Source organism: Gekko japonicus, unplaced genomic scaffold (assembly GCF_001447785.1).
Source record: "Gekko japonicus isolate JY-2015 unplaced genomic scaffold, Gekko_japonicus_V1.1 scaffold1392, whole genome shotgun sequence".
Lineage (NCBI taxonomy): Eukaryota > Metazoa > Chordata > Lepidosauria > Squamata > Gekkonidae > Gekko > Gekko japonicus.
This window is the reverse complement of record NW_015167578.1, coordinates 20,320-37,479: the sequence shown is the minus strand read 5'-3', so window position 1 is coordinate 37,479 and position 17,160 is coordinate 20,320. Positions and strand designations below refer to the sequence as shown.

The following is a 17,160-nucleotide window of genomic DNA, read 5'->3' as shown; positions in this document are numbered from 1 at the left end:
CCCCTGTCCACAATGGCTGCTCAGCTACTTAACTGATGGTACACTCTCCATGCTATTGTTCTGTCATCTTCAATAAATCAGAACCCAATTATGGCATTATGGAAACAAGAGAGAGAATCAGCCTGTACTAGCCCCCCCCTCTCTCTCTGTGTGTGTGTGTGTGTGTGTGTGTGTGTGTGTGTGTGTGTGTGTGAAAGAGAATTCTTTCCAAATTTGATATCAAGCCCCACAGACATCCACCACACACAAAGATAACAAAGTGACCCAGGTCAAGAAAGAGAGAGAGAAAATGAAATGAGAGCACAGTTAAATCTACTTCATTCTTTAATAGGGCAGATGGTAGATTTTGCATTTGTTATTTCTCTCTAAGAAGGACATATTCGTTTCTCAACTGTTAACTGACACCCATCAAGGCTGTCACCTTCCGTCTGAAGGAAACAGCATCTGGCATCAGTAGGGACACGAATAAAATAATTTCAGCAGTGTTATGTATTGGGACTGGAACATTCCAGGACTGTTTTTACCATAGACTGGCTGAGCTTGGAGCTCTAGAACAATAGCCCACCAGGACTCTGGAGGTGACAATAGCCTATCGTTAGTAGTTGTTTGGGTGGTGTTTGCATGCTATTTAAACACGGCCGTTGCCCTGGGTCTTTGCATTGTTCTGACTGAATCACTAATAAAGCAGAGCTGATAACTAAGCTTGGGGTCAGACCATCCATGGAACCCAGTATTTAACAAGCAGCACTCAGTTAAGCAGCAATTCAATAATCTCCAGCACACATCAGCTCCTGCCATGACATTCACACTAATTTGAGGGAAAGATATAGAGTGGATTTGGATCACACATTTGGTTTTATACACCAACCATTCAGAAATGTCTTAATTGATATCCCCCAGGTTTGGCTTAAGTTTAAACCAATTATCTCTTCCAAAATTAAGACAGGTGAAGCATTAATCTGCATACTTTCTCACTCCGATGCCTGTTCAGGAGTAGGAGCTGAGGCCATGCTAAGAGCTCTGAGATGAACGTGTCTGCCAGGCAAATCTACCTGTTTGAACTCCTTCAATTACATGTCAGGTGAGCTCCTGATTGGACCACCTTGAGGTTCCCTGATGAAGTTCATGTATCACATTGTGCCAAACAACTTAGTGCCTGTAGGGTACCTGCTTGGTCTCAGCAGCTCGTGGCTAATGTTGCCCAGTCCAACTCAATAGTCTCATTTCCAGAAAAGAAGCCATTTCCTTGAAGGCTGCAGTGGTTTGACCAAGTTGTAGTTTGTGCCATCTTTGCACCTAAGCAGTCCGATGCACAAATGACCAACACTATTTAGGCTGCATTGCCTGTGTTTTGTACCTGTGCAATCAGCAGCTTCAGCTCAAGAAGCAATTGTAAAATTAGCTGGGTTCATAGGCTGACAACAAAGGCACAAGCACACACTAAGGGCTAAGTCTTAACCCAAAAGTTCATCCCGCCCCCCCTATCACATGCCTTTTTAAAATCATAGGCAGTCGCAGAAGCTGACAAGTGATGGGTGGCAGCAGAGGCAAGAAAGTCTAATTGTGCATGGAAAACTGTACAGTTGCGCAAATCAGACACATCCAAATTTGCTCAGATGCATCCAAACAGACCACTGCAAGTCTTGAGCCAAATCTGCAGGTGTTTGAGCATTACTAGTTCTAACTATTTTTTTAATATAAATTTTTCATTGTTTTTATATTACACACTACATAGAAATAAAGGATGGGTAAACACTAACAAACTACAGGGGATAGGACAGTATAGACTAAAAGAAAAGCTAAACAGGAGTTATATATATTGCTGATAATAAACGCTTATTCAAGTTTCTCCTAATATATCATACATGAGTGAAGTTTCTTCTCCATTTAAAACAAAAATTAAGAAATTAAAATTTATGTATTTGCTCTGAGCAAGTGAATATCATATTAAACCCTTCAGATTAGTACATATCAGTTACATTCTCTTCTTGTTCTTTCTTCCCTTCTTCTTATCTTTATCAGAGTCAATTTTTGCTTTGGAAAGCTTGGGTGCTGCTGGTCCCAATTCCTGGGTCTTTGCATTGTTCTGACTGAATCACTAATAAAGCAGAGCTGATAACTAAGCTTGGGGTCAGACCATCCATGGAACCCAGTATTTAACAAGCAGCACTCAGTTAAGCAGCAGTTCAATAATCTCCAGCACACATCAGCTCCTGCCATGACATTCACACTAATTTGAGGGAAAGATATAGAGTGGATTTGGATCACACATTTGGTTTTATACACCAACCATTCAGAAATGTCTTAATTGATATCCCCCAGGTTTGGCTTAAGTTTAAACCAATTATCTCTTCCAAAATTAAGACAGGTGAAGCATTAATCTGCATACTTTCTCACTCCGATGCCTGTTCAGGAGTAGGAGCTGAGGCCATGCTAAGAGCTCTGAGATGAACGTGTCTGCCAGGCAAATCTACCTGTTTGAACTCCTACAATTACATGTCAGGTGAGCTCCTGATTGGACCACCTTGAGGTTCCCTGATGAAGTTCATGTATCGCATTGTGCCAAACAACTTAGTGCCTGTAGGGTACCTGCTTGGTCTCAGCAGCTCGTGGCTAATGTTGCCCAGTCCAACTCAATAGTCTCATTTCCAGAAAAGAAGCCATTTCCTTGAAGGCTGCAGTGGTTTGACCAAGTTGTAGTTTGTGCCATCTTTGCACCTAAGCAGTCCGATGCACAAATGACCAACACTATTTAGGCTGCATTGCCTGTGTTTTGTACCTGTGCAATCAGCAGCTTCAGCTCAAGAAGCAATTGTAAAATTAGCTGGGTTCATAGGCTGACAACAAAGGCACAAGCACACACTAAGGGCTAAGTCTTAACCCAAAAGTTCATCCCGCCCCCCCTATCACATGCCTTTTTAAAATCATAGGCAGTCGCAGAAGCTGACAAGTGATGGGTGGCAGCAGAGGCAAGAAAGTCTAATTGTGCATGGAAAACTGTACAGTTGCGCAAATCAGACACATCCAAATTTGCTCAGATGATGCTCCTCCCTTCCCCTATCGCTGGTGGGGGGTGTCAGCCCATTTAAAAGTTCATGTGCTTACTGTAGGATCACTCACATTTCTTCCAGTATCGCTTATATGGCGAGATGTCTTGCATTCTTGCTAAAACTCCCGAATGCTTGCCCGGTGTGTGCCTCTGGAAGCCATAATGGCGCCGCGGCAGTAGGACCTTTGGGGCATCTGCCTTGGGAGCGGCACTACTCAAGCCCCCTGGCTTGGAGCTCTCACCAAGAGTTCCAGGGGGAGCTGGCAACGGTTGACTCCCCTCCTATCTGCCGCGGAATGGGTCGCCCTGTATGGAGCCCCATCAGAGCGCGCCCGTCAAGCGAGGAGCCAAAACCGGCTAGTTCTAACTATTTTTGTTGCAGGAGACAAGACCACCTCCTGCTTGGTTTAGCCTAGGTATGAAATAGCCTTTACTTCAAAGATCTTCCAGACTTCCACCAGATGTGGCTGCATCTGTACCTGCGTCAAGTCTTACAGCTTTTGAGCAGCCCTATGGTTCCTTAATGGCCACTAGTTTCTTATGGTTTCTTAATAGCCACTGACTCTAAGACCCAATGGATTGTGCAATGGAATATGGTGGTGGTGGAAAGTACTCTCAAGTTCTGTCCAACTTACAGTGACCTCTGTAGGGTTTTCAAGGCAAGAGACACTCAGAGGTGGTTTGCCATGGCCTGCCTGCCTCTGTATAGCAACCCTGAGTTCCCTTGGTGGTCTCCCATCCAAATACTAACCAGGGTCAACCCTGCTTAGCTTCTGAGATTCAGCAAGATTGGGCTAGCCTGGGCCATCCAGGTCAGGGATGGTATGAGTGATGCTCATTTTCTGGGCTGTGATTTGATCTCCTTTTACTATAAGGTTCTTTTCCATCCCCTTGCTGGCTTATTGCAATAGAAAGGATTGTGCAGGCAGCCCTGATTAGTATCCCTGCTAACTCTGACTGGCCAAGGGCCATATTACAGTTCTAGAAGTAAGTTAGTTAATGAACAAGTAAAAGAAAATACCACACATCCTATCACTTCTGGCTGGCAATTAGTTGCCCTCTGGCCAGCAAATAGACATCATCTGACCCACCACCCACACATTTCTGACACACCTACTACTTTCTGATTGCTGCTGTTTAGGCTCAATGGAATTCATATTTATTTAATTTTTAAATTGGGTATGCTTCCTTTCTGTATAACAGAAATTCAAGGCAGCTCACAGTAACAGTAAATGAAATCAAAATTATTACTATATTTAAAATCCAGTACAGAATAAAAAAAACCCATGAAGACATAATATGAAATAAATCTAGCTAATTCATAGCACATATATAAAAAAACACAAAAACAAGGGGTAAGAAAGGAAGTATGAACAAACAGGAGAAAATTTGCTCTGTGGTCTAAAAAACAGCAAATATAATACCAGCTAACATCTCTGGGGTGAGAGCTCCATAAATGGGGCACTAACACACAAAGGGGAAATAGGGGGACTACCACACAAAGGGGAGCTCCCTGCCATTCATCTGTTTGGTTTAAATGGCACCCTGCTCAGAGCCATTTAAACCCCTGCTTTCTGGTCCCCGCAAAAAGCCACGGGGAGCAGAAAGCAGGGTTTTAAACTTTAATTGGCTCACAAAATGATGCAAACTGGTTCAGCTTGCAAACCAACCTCCCCGTTCATATGCATTCATGGTTCTATCACGAACTATGAACAAAATCACAAAAATGTGGTTCGTGCCCATCCATACCTACAACATCTGAGTTTTGGAAGTGTCAGTAAGCCCCTGGAGCACAAGTATTGTGATTCTATTTATAGACACATAGGATCTAAAGTAATAATAACATTAAGAAAAACACTGATTTTGCTCACAGACTCCTTATGCAAAAAAAATTACACAAAGACCTGGAGGTTTACATTAAAACATGGAGTATTTGAATCACACTACACTGATTAAGGCACACTCAGGTCCTCTTCACATTATCACTGCACATTCCCCATGACAAAAAGCAAGAAGAAAAAATGTGGAACCTGTGGTGTCTAGTGTCACGAATGGCGCGATCACTGGGAATTCTCTCGCTTTCTCTCTGGTTGAAAGCATACAGCCGATATGGATCCTCTCCACCCTTCCATTTCCGGGCACTCAGGTACTTTCTTTCTTCAAACTGATCCCAGAGGTCATCCCAATCAATATCAGAGCCCTGCTGATGCACAAACAGGGATGCTAATCAGAACAATAATAACAGGACATTATTGATATATCCCTCTGACATGTCATATCTTCCCATGCAGCAGAACGAGGTGGGAATGAGGTGGTAGAATCCTGTCTTAGCAGAGTGGCCTGTCATGTCAGCCTACAAGTGGGAGATACCATTTTTAGCAAGCCATTACATTTAAAATAAAGGGAAAGTAGAGATGCTTTGAATTTAAAATAAAAATAAATGAAAATAAGAATTTAACTATCAAAGGTGGGAGTGGGCAAGGCTAGCATTTTTCACCCTTTGCTAGATTGATTGTTTTACTTTGTACTAGTTGTTGGGGGGGGTTACTTGCAAGGAGGTGTTAAGATGGACAGCATTAAAAACTGTATCACTGATCTGGAGTCTGAAATGCTACAGTCCACTCTGCTGCCTCAAAAGCTTGTCAATTCATTCTTGTTGCATGTGTAGATCTGGGCTCATGGGTAGCTGGCAACGAGCATTTGCTTTCTTTGAATGTTTATATATGTATTTACAAAATTTGTATCCCATCTTTCAGCCCTTACAAGGGCAAGCAAGGTGTGTAACACAGTTTAAAATACACATAATATAATAAGTTTTTAAAACCATTAAAATCACCCCTCAAAAAAACCACACAATTAAAACAATTAAAAACAGAGTTAAAATACATACAAAACATAAACACGTCATTAAAACATTGAGCAGGAAGGAGGGATCTTTGAGGGAATTTCAAAGAACATACAAAAGTCTTCACCACTGATGAAAGACGGCAGCAGAAAGGGACAGACAAATCTCTCTGTGAAAAGAGTTCCAGAGCTATATGGTGTCCTGACCAAGAAGGCCCTCTCTTGGACTGCCACCTGCCTAATCTCAGAAGGCAGGGAAACCTGAAGCAGGGCCTCCAAAAACTATCTTGTTTTCTGGAATCAGACTGACCAACTGAAAATATAATACATGTTGGTAACCCCCGCCCCAGACCCCCACCGCTGGCGGATCAGGCCCCAGGGGGAACCCCACCCTGGCATGTGCGTCACCAGGAAGTGATGTTATGATGCTGGGCATGCTGGGGGCGGGGCCAGGGTCATCCGAGGGAAAACGCTATGGTTTTCCCTCGGATGGTTGTGGCCCCGCCCCCAGTGTGCCCGGTGTCATAACGCCGCGGACCTGCAGTCCCCCGGTAAGAAGATTTTTCCACTTGGCAACCCTATTGGTAACAGAGCCACCCCAAGCAGAATGACCCCCTTCTAAGCCCACTATAGCTAATGGGTTTAACATGGGCATAAATCTGCTTAGAATAGCACTGCAGATCTGGTACTCCACTCTGCCTCATTGGGAAACCCAGAAAGTCATGTTCTCTCTCTCTCTTTTGGTGAACATTGTTTGTTTGCTTGTATCTCCTGGTATCCCATGGTCAAAACAGTTTATATGGTCTATAATCAACACTCATGAAAATTATTAAACACTTAAAATGTACCAATAATTAATATGAAACAGTCTGAAAATTCAGCTGCTTAAACTGACACCACAAACTGAAACTGATTTTTTTAAAAAGACTTGCGGGAAGGGGGGGGGGACTTTTTTAAAAAAAAAGTTTCTCTTTAGCTATACTTCTGGAATTGTGGAGTGATGAACATGCCTTATGCTAACTCAGCTTTAGCACAGAGCAGGGATGGCCATCTAATGCAGAGCAATTTAAGTGGTCCCTGATTGACTTGCTGGACATGAATGATGGTGTGATTAAAAATTTGCCCTTATTTAGGGCTGCCAAAGGGTCTTGAAAAAAATGCTATACAACCAAACTTATTAGAAGCAATAACAAACTTGGTACCCTCTAGCAGTTAGGCCTTTCATGTTATGGAGTACATGTGTTCAGATATATTTGCAACATGACATACAAAATCTAAGGAGATGGTAACATTAAGTTGTGGATGTCAAGAATCCCCAGTCCAGGGAATTCCTGGTATGGTCCAGCAGAGCACAGAATTACAAAACCCTGGGGTATGTGTCCACACACGTCCCAGTCTTGGTAGTCTGCCACCATCCCCTTGAACTACTCACACAGTCACAAGCTTCTAGTCTTACTGGGAATTAAGAAAGTCAAACCTACAATGTAGGCTACTTGCATAATGAGTTTCCACTATAATTAACTTGGTAGGTGGACTTTATGTGTAAGGTACTGAAATTAGATAGAAGCACTTGAAGTGCAGAACACCCAAGTATAAGCAAAAGATATTTATTAAAGAGTAAAGGAATATTTCAAAAGAACATAGCAGAGAGGAATTAAACAAATAAGCTATATTTTAAACTTCTAGCTACATAGTAGGACATTGCTTTAGAGTTGCCCTTCTTGGTTGAAGTCAGTCAGCAGTAATCCAAGCCTCTCTGTCCAGAGAGCATTGGGCCAGGTGGGAGCCTGGTCCATCCCGAGGTTAGCTCATCATACCTTGTGTTAGCTGTGAGCAGCTACAGCTACAACAAAGACCAGGAAACTATCTGTTTTAAGGCCTAAGGTCTGAGAAGGCAGGAGGCTCATCTGCCCAATCAAAGATCGGACCAGGGAAATTATTTTGATATGAACCTGTTACAACAAATGGGGGGGGGCACAGAGAGAGAGAGAGAGAGAGAGAGAGACTTTATGATGGGATTAGTGTTGCCAACCTCCAGGTGGGATCTGGCGATCTTCTGGAATTACAACTGATCTCCAGATGAGGGAGTTATGTTCACCTGGAAAAAACGGTTACTTTGGAGGGTGGACTCTATCGCATTATACCCTGCAGATGTCCCTCCCCTCCCCAAAACCCACCCACACTTAAAAATCTTCAGGTATTTCCCAACCAGGAGTTAGCAACCCCAGACGGGATGGCAGGGTTATCTGAAATCTAACCAATCTTTTGTGTAGTGGAAATCACATCAGTTAAGGGTGCATTGGAGCCAATTCCTAGCCTGGTAAATAAATGGTTTGTCTTTATACCTGAATTGCTATTCAAAGGTCACAAGGTTGATTGCCAACTCACTCTTCCATATCAACAATCAGTTATTGTCCCATTTGGTCACTTCAGCCCACTTACAGACCCAGAGTTTAATATAAGGCTTACCTATGGTTAATGAACAATCAAGAAATTGACTAAAGGTCTAATTTCTTGACAGTGGGCTTGATGGTAACATAAAGATGTACAACCTGAAAACCTGGAGAGCACTCCTAAACAGGTTGTGATAGCAACAAGTATTCACAACAATATTACAGCAGTCTTACGCTGGTGTAGAGATACAGGAGAGTACATGAGGTTTATTCTTGATTAAGTGGAAAATAAAAGGATGCAGCCTGGGAATTGTAGCTTTAGTTATGCTTAATCGGCACGCCCCACCAGCTGAGGATACCCCCTACCAGGGGTCATTTCCTGCAGGAGCGCACAGGAGCAGAGCTCCGGCAGTAAAGCACCCAGGAGGTGGGCACATGCAACAAGCCCCACCCCCTGCTCCCAGCAGCCCTCAGTCAGAGCATGAAGCAGCCAGGTAAGTTGCAGAGCCCCCCCCCCTCGGTCCAAAACAGTCCAGTGGCACCTTTAAGACCAAGTTTTATTTGGGTACAAGCTCTCCCTCCTCTGCGAGGACAGATCTGCACATTCCCCCTCCCCGCAATAGCTACCAACCCAAAACAGACCAGTGGAGCCTGAGCAGTGGGTGTTGCCTTCTGACATACTTCCAGTGATGTCAGGGGATGTGGCATATGCAAATAAGTTATGCTAATGACTGAGTTATGCTAATGAGCTCCTGCACCTCTTTTTCTACGAAATGACCCCTGCATAGCTGCATGTTCTCAGTCTAGAGCAGTAGCCTTTTACAGCTACTCATCACTCTCTCATTCGCTGAAGAGTCAACCTGTCCTTTCATTCTGCTGCACACAACTGCTTTGTCCCTGCTCTATGGAAGTGAATACAATGAGTCCTTGATAAAATCACATCATTACAGAAGCACAGCCTCTTTGATCTCAACCTGCATGTAGTACAGAGAGATGCAAAATGTGTACAATCATTCTGACACCAAAAAAATTGTGATCTTATCCAATAATTGATCTTTTTTTATTGTTAACTCTGTATCAAAGTCCTTTTTGCTTGCTAATGGCACAAAATGAAGCTTTTGAAACAGGCAATTTTACCTCATAATTGATTTTATTCACATCTGACAGCACATTTTCTGCAATAGTGGGAAGGGGAGGAGGGTTTGATGGCTCCAGAAAATGAATGTCCCATGTCCCATGCATCAGCTTCATTGATGGGACTGGTTCAAAACCGTCCTCTAATGTCTACCATTACTTTACATGTTGAGTGTAAAGGAGACACAGACAAGCTCTAAAAATCCAGCTCACGTTACAGTTTCAGGAAATTTGTCCCCACCCCTTTTCTAAGCACCACTAGCACAGCAGCTGAGTCAAAGCCATTAATAAAATATACAATATAATATACAATAAAAGCAGGATCTGTTATTTATATGCCTAAAGACTTTTTTAAAAAAATACAGTACATCTGTAAGTCATGCTACCAAAGCCACACCAACTGTTTATCAAAGCATGATCCACTTAAACTTCTCCCACACATACCTCACTGAACTTGAATGGAACGCCACACAACTCTGTTCTTTTGTAACTTTCATTTCTTTCCATGAGGTGCACTTAGACATAACAGCTGACCAGTTTTCTACTGGAATGATAGGTTTTCCCCCTTCCTTAGCCATTTGCCAGAGGAGATTTTTTTTTCATACCCGGAAGTTTTTTTTTTAACTTTTGGTGCTCTTTAAGGATGAGATGGTTAGACAGTGTCATAGATGCAATGAACATGAAATTGAGCAAACTTCAGAGGACGGCGGAAGACAGGAAGGCCTGGTGTGATCTGGTCCATGGGGTCGCGAAGAGTCGGACTTGACTGTGCGACTGAACAACAACAACAACAAAGGCAAAACAATTAGCTCTGTTTCACCAGGAAATTCTTCACAGCAGTAGGCTCACAGCCAACTTTGACTTTAATTTTCAGCGCAGGGTTTTCTGTGCCTCAGAAGCAGGTTCTCTAAACACTGTAGCTGTCTCTGGCTGCCTTTTCTGCTTCTCCTTCCTTCCTGATATCTCCCTGAGAGAAGGGCAGGGAGATAAAGAGCTGTATGTCTTAGATAAATCCGTATGTTCTTTTGGCTCTCTTCCATCATCCCTTTTCTCTGCCCTTTAACCCTTTTAGTTCTATCCATGGGCAAATGAGCTCCTCTTTCACACCACTAAGCTCCTCCAGGTGGTCAGGAACAGGATTTGGGGACATTTTAGGTTTCTATGGGAGGGGGGAAAGGCGGAAATTCTGATCTGCAGAACCCTTGCTCTCACAGAAATGTTACTCTGGATCCAGTCCTGTATGAGCATCTCAGTTCCTGGGTTGTTCTCTAGTGTAACCAAGAAATGGGTTCTAGGATAGACTATGTAGACAGAAGTAAACCTGGTTCTTAATATGTCCAACTGAGTTCTACGGGAGAAAGTATATGGGCTACAGCCACTTTCACCAGAGGCGGGTTTTGTCACAATACCTCTGACATCCCCAAGTGCAAAAGTTTCTCCACAGGAGTAAATGGCAGCCTCTTATTTTCATTTGAATGAGAGAAAATTACAATGCTGCCTTTGAAGACAATGCAGAAGACAGAACAAAACCTGGTCATCAACCTTGATCTGTAGAGAGTACTCCAGAGACTCTACAGTGGCCTTCTCTGTACAAGACACACACACACCCCACCCATCACCAGCATTTCAAATACATTATTGATCATACCTATTATTTTATTATATCTGTTATCTAATGCTAACCATAAGATACCCTTGCCAGTTTTTTTAATGTGGAAACAGAGCACTAATAGGAAAAGAAGGGTATTTGATCTATGCTCCTAATTGATAGCTTCAGTGTTACTCCAGTTTTGATTGCATATCTTTATTGCCAGTAATTATACTGAAGTCAGAGAGGCTCTGGCTTATTCCCATTTCTCAAAGCAAGTTGGCAGTTGCTGGCAATTGGAAAAATCACCTTTTGACTTGTAGATGGAGTGCATTTGGAAGTGGAAATGAATATGGGTTGCTCACAAAGTCATTTTTACGCAACTCATCATTGTTTATAGCTTCCCATAGTGTTGTCGAAGAGGAAAATAATCCTTGCTTTTTGAACAACTGAGCTTTTGGAGAAATAAAGTATAAGAGGGCATTTCCTAAAACCATTCATTCATTCCTAAGGCCATACCCACCCATCAGGCTATTTACAAGCCAAAGGATATATGTAACGAGTGTGCAAGTTGTTGGTAAGAGCCAATATTATATAGGGCAATCAATACTGTTGATGCTTTTTAAAGGCATCTTGTAAACCATGATTTATTAGTGTAGTAAAAGACCAGGAGAAGCAGCATCAGGTGCATCTTGGAACCGCTTAGGGTCCAAAAGGCGGAAGGCTGCCTTCAGAACCCCATGCTTTGTCAAAGCACTTTCAAAACATTTTTTTCTCTAATAATGGCTATGATCCAACTGAAGTTAAGCACTTTCCAATTCCATTTCTTTCAGCAGTACAGTTAAATGCATGCTTAACTCTGACCCACTGGAAAAAAGGACCTTAAAGGTACTCAGCTTTGCCACAATTGTGTTAATGTTAGATTCATAACATTTTATGGCAAAATAAACATTGCCACTTGATACATTATTTGGAATATTTAAACACTGGTTAAAAGATTCTTTGTTGAAAAGCAAAATCGTCATTTTTAGTAAAAACTAGTACTTTATCGGGGACTTACTTTTGAGCAAACGTATATTTTTAAAAGCCTGTAAGGAAAATAGCAGTTGAAGCACGAGTACCATTAAAACAGGACAATGACAGGTCCAAATGCAACTTTTCCCATTTCAAAGAAGGTGTCAGTAAGAACCTTTTCGTAACATCTGAACGATCAAAGGCAAAACAACTTTCAGCACTAACCAACCCATTACATCTGGAAGTGTTTTAGCATAGCCTTCTTCCTCACTTGCTGATTTCCTAAATGTAAACACTTTATTGCAAGGGGAATGTTCAGCCAGGTGTTTCTTCAGTGAGAAAGCCCAGGAAACCCTGCAGCACAAAATTCTGCTCACTGCCTCAAGGTACCAGCATGAGTTAAAGAGGAGTGCTCTGGAACAGAAGGATTTGCCATGACGCAGAAGATTGAAAGGCCACTGTGGCAGGTGGCTTTACAACTGCCTTTGTAATTTTTATTCTAGGTAACAGATAGCTGACCTGTTCCTAGATTTTTGATTAAGGAAAAGAAATAGTATTGTGAAGTGAAATGGGGATACCTCTTTGCTCATTCAGGACAGCACATCAGTTATGGATTATTGGATAAGATCTTCATTATAACACTTCCACCATGTATTATCTCTTCTTCCTCTCAAGTAGAATTCTGCCTTGGGAGTTCTTTAACTGATGTGCAGAAATCTAAATTTAATTTATTACGATCTAACTCACTTTAGGTACCAAATTACTCTGCACTAGAGAAGGATCAAGTCAATACTCCACTCGCCTTTCTATTTATCTTCTACAAGACTCTTCTCTCCCATGTATAATATTCATTTTCTCCTGTGTATTGGTAATAATTTTTCTTTTTTAAAAAATCAGAAATTAGGCCATTTTTCTTTCAATGCTGCCACTTAATGGCCAGTATTAATTATATGAAACACAGTGAGTTAATAAAGAATCTGAGAAACTGAAAGAAGCTACAGCGGAAGAAGGAAAGAGGACTCCCTTATTCATTCCATGGTCAAAGAAACTAAAACAGCTCATCAGCCTTAGCAGTTGTTAAAATAATTCTCTATAATTATCTTTCCTTCATTGAAGTTCAGACTTTAGGTACCATTAACTGGCATTTGTGTATACTTTTTCTCAGTCTAAACCAACAGCCTTAATTTCAAGCCCTGATCCTGCGACAGTAGATGCACAAGAATTGGACACTTGCAGGGCAAGCTGAAAACAGACATTGCTCCCATTTTCTTCAAAGCATCCGTTGAAAAGGAGAAGAGAGTTTCTGATTGTGCAGAGCTTTGAGTGTGCATTGGAGCTCTGTGGAGCTTTGAATGGTAGCCTCGATCTGCCTAGGAGACTTCTAATCAATCCTACATCAAAGACACACATGGCTTAAATGATTCTCTGAATCAAGGGCCTCTATTTTAAAAATATATTAACAATTAAGATACTTGTTTATTTATTTATTAATCAATTAAAAATATCAAACTATTCAAAACCATAAAGATCTGGAAAATACAGGAGCTCATGAGAGCTTACAATTCTAATTTTTAACAACTAAAAATAGAGATGTTCAGAATATGTTCAGAATATCACTACATTTAAGACGCAGCTCATATGCTTTGGGTTATCTTTAGCAATAAATCTGGTGCCATCCTCTGCCCAGAGGAGATCATTACAGACATCTATATTTACCCCAGAAGAGGGTGACACACCTGCAAGAGCAGGGAGCTCCTTCACTAATGTACACACTCCTGGATACCAACGCCAGCTCCAAAAATCTGGAAATGCTGCATGCAACAAAAAATATGTGATGGAAAGCAGGTTTGTAGCTGCTACTGGAGACTCTGTTGTGTGTGTAAAGTGCTGTCAAGTTGCAGACCCCGGCAAGGGCTTCCAAGGCACGTGAGAAGCAGAGGTGGCTTGCCACTGCCTTCCTCTGCAGTCTTCCTTGGTGGTCTCCCTTCCAAGTACTGACCCTGCTTCGCTTCTGAGATCTGATGAGATCAGGCTATATCATGCTGCCTTCCCTCCCAGAGGCTCTATTACACACACCTTAAAGTCCTAATATCTGGTTCAGCTACAAGGTGAACCCATCAGTAGCCAAGATAAAGGCCTAAGTTTCCATTCAATCTGTCTCCCATCTTTAAGTATATAAACTCAGGGCACAGCAACAACATACAATGAATACAAAAAGATTGCTGCTAAAGTTCACTGAAATATACAAAAGATGTTCAGTAGAAAATTCAACTTTTCATGATGTTATTTAATTCTTGTTTCCAACAGGTGCCAACAAGATGCACAGCACAGGAACAGGACGAACACTTCTCGAGTGTATCTGCGTTCGTTTCGAGATATATTCTTTATCAAGCTTCACTTTTCAATGATCTTCACACAGTTTAAACGATCTCCACACAGTTTAAATCACCACAAGGGTATCCATACATTCAAATTGGCTCACAAGGCTCCTATACACAAAAGTTCTTTCCCATCGACAACAATCGCCCATCTTTAAGGACAACACTAAGCCATCTTGAGACTTAGGCACTGCCTTAAAAGGTGATAAGGGGAAGCTCAGCCTACTAGTAGAACCATTTGTCACCTTTGTTTTCCTCATTTTTACCAACTTCCACTAAGAGGGTATTAGCATTCAGGATCTATGGATCTGGATAAGGAAATAACTCCATTCCATTTAATAGAGACCCACCAGAGGCCACCCATACCAGCCTGCTTCTGTGTCACATGCAGGCCACAGAAAGCCCACACTAGCATCCACACCCACTTTCCAGCAAGAGAAAACCTTGTTAGGTTTACATAATCTTCCTACATCCCATAGTTCACAGATTTTTGTCTTCGCTCAGGAAGGATGGCTCCAGAGTAAACTAATTTATGCAGTAGCCAAATCGCTCGCTCACAACTTTAATGCCAGTAGCTCACAAAGTATAATTTTTGCTCACAAGACTCCACAACTTAGAGGGAACATTGGTGTGTGGTATATACATTTTAATACATCCCCCCCAAGGACTCTGCTCTCTTCTGCCCAACATCTATTGGTTGTCCCCGGCCCCTCCCTAGTAAGATTCCAGCCCTGCAGGATTCAATGCACTTCTGCAGGGCCCGTACAAAGGAGATGTCCCACCAGGCCTATGGTCGAATAGGTGACAACTCAGCCACAATGGCCTCCCCCCGCCCTGCTCTGCTCTGCTTAGGTATGCCCAGCAGCTCTACGGTCCATCTTAGCTACTTAACTCACATACCTGCTCTTCCTGTACTGCTTAGATCTGCAGCTACATCGAAACCGGAACCTCATCCTGTTCAATAAATTGTTTAATTGGTGCCTCTTAAGGTTTTTATGTGTACAAATTGTTTATAATTGTTTTATGATTGTATTCTGTTTTAAATTTTGTGTGGTTTTTAGACTGCTGTGACCCACCCTGAGCCTGCTTGCAGGGGAGGGTGGGATAAAAGCCTAAATAAATAAATAAATATATCCAATCTCAAAAAAGAGCAGTTTCTGCCAAGAGCCCTCTCAGCCCCACCTACCTCAGAGGGTGTCTGTTGTGGGGAGGGGAAGGGAAAGGAGTTTGTAAGCCGCTCTGAGGAGACTCCTTCTCCTCCTCCTCCTCTTCTCTTCTTCTCTTCTTCATAAATGAATAGTTCCCTCCACATGATAAGAAGCACTGCTTTTTTCTTTTTCCTTTTGGTATTTTTTTTCCTTTTTTTTTTTTTGAAAGTACCTGAGGGTACACATTTATTGTTTTCTTATACTCCTAAACACAGACATTCTTCTTCTTCTTCTTCTTCTTCTTCTTCTTCTTCTTCTTCTTCTTCTTCTTCTTCTTCTTCTTCTTCTTCTTCTACTAATAGAGGCCAGGGTGGGATTGTCTGCATGCCTCAAAAAAACCTCCATGAAGCTGAAGGTGGTACACACAGCTGAAGCAAATGAGTAAATGTATCACTCTTCTGCCAGGTAATATTATGCTACACTGCACTCACCCATTCCCAGGTGGTGTCAGCAGAGGCAACACATGTCCAATGCACATTAAGGTAAAGATAAAGGTTCCCTTGCTCGAAAGCCAGTCGAGTCCGACTCTAGGGTTGCAGTGCTCATCTCCGTTTCAAAGCCAAAGAGCCAGCGCTGTCCAAAGACGTTTCCGTGGCCATGTGGCCGGCATGACTAAACACCAAGGCGCACGGAACGCTGTTACCTTCCCACCAAAGGTATTTATCTACTTGCAATTTCTTGCTTTCGAACTGCTAGGTTGGCAGGAGCTGGAACTAGAGACGGGAGCTCACTCCGTCATGCAGCAACTCGGGTCTCGAATTGCTGAACTACTGACCTTCCACAGCCTGCAGTTCAGCGTCTCCCCAATGCACATTACATTACCTCAAATTAGCTGAGACCAGGCAAGAAAACTACAAGGCTGTGCCCTCCCCACTGTAAACCCATAACTATGGGGCAATCTACATGTTACAAAGTCCTTCTGTTTGTTGGGGGACAACAACATGAGGACTTTGTATCAAACACGCATATAAAGCTTTGTGCCTCCAAGGAATTATTGTGGCCCTTCTCTGCTTGCAACTATAGTGTATTGGAAAAAGTAGCTTCAGAGTTCCTGTGCACTGTTTTCAGATCCTCAAATTGCCCAGTGGAGCTACAATTGGCTTTGTTGTATAATCATGTTACTTACAGGGCTGCACATAATTTTTATAATAGAGACAACAGAAGCTCCATGGAGCAGACTGAGGACAAGAAATCAGCACAGGAAGATAGGCTGAAGCAGCTTCTCCCAGCGTGCCACAGTCATGAGCAGGAAAGGGTGGCATTCACTGGGGACACCCAAAACTCCCATCACATGTCTGAAATAATGTCTTCATGTTATTCTCTGGCCCCGGTCACACGGGAGGATTTGCCCTGCGGGAGGGACGGATCGGGGGCGCATCAAGCAGGCGCGATCATACCACCACATCTGGGAAGCAGCGCGCACCCGTCCCCGAATCGTCCTTTCCGGGCGAAGATGCAGCTCAAAAATGTAGCAGCAAAACAGCACTACCTACTGGTTGCTGCGCAACACGGGTGGCCGTCTGATCGTCGTCGCACGCGTCTCTCCCGCAGC

At 42.6% G+C, this 17,160-nt stretch overlaps 1 protein-coding gene across 1 annotated transcript in view; it reads right to left on the bottom strand.

The window, feature by feature from the left end:
• The window catches only part of GALNT14 (polypeptide N-acetylgalactosaminyltransferase 14), a 210,468-nt gene that overhangs the window by 184,814 nt on the left and 8,494 nt on the right, over positions 1 to 17,160 (bottom strand). Inside the window, exon 2 of the mRNA XM_015413873.1 lies at positions 5,080 to 5,272. Within this exon, the coding sequence (XP_015269359.1) occupies positions 5,080 to 5,272 (193 nt within the window). The remainder of the gene's footprint in view (positions 1 to 5,079; positions 5,273 to 17,160) is intronic.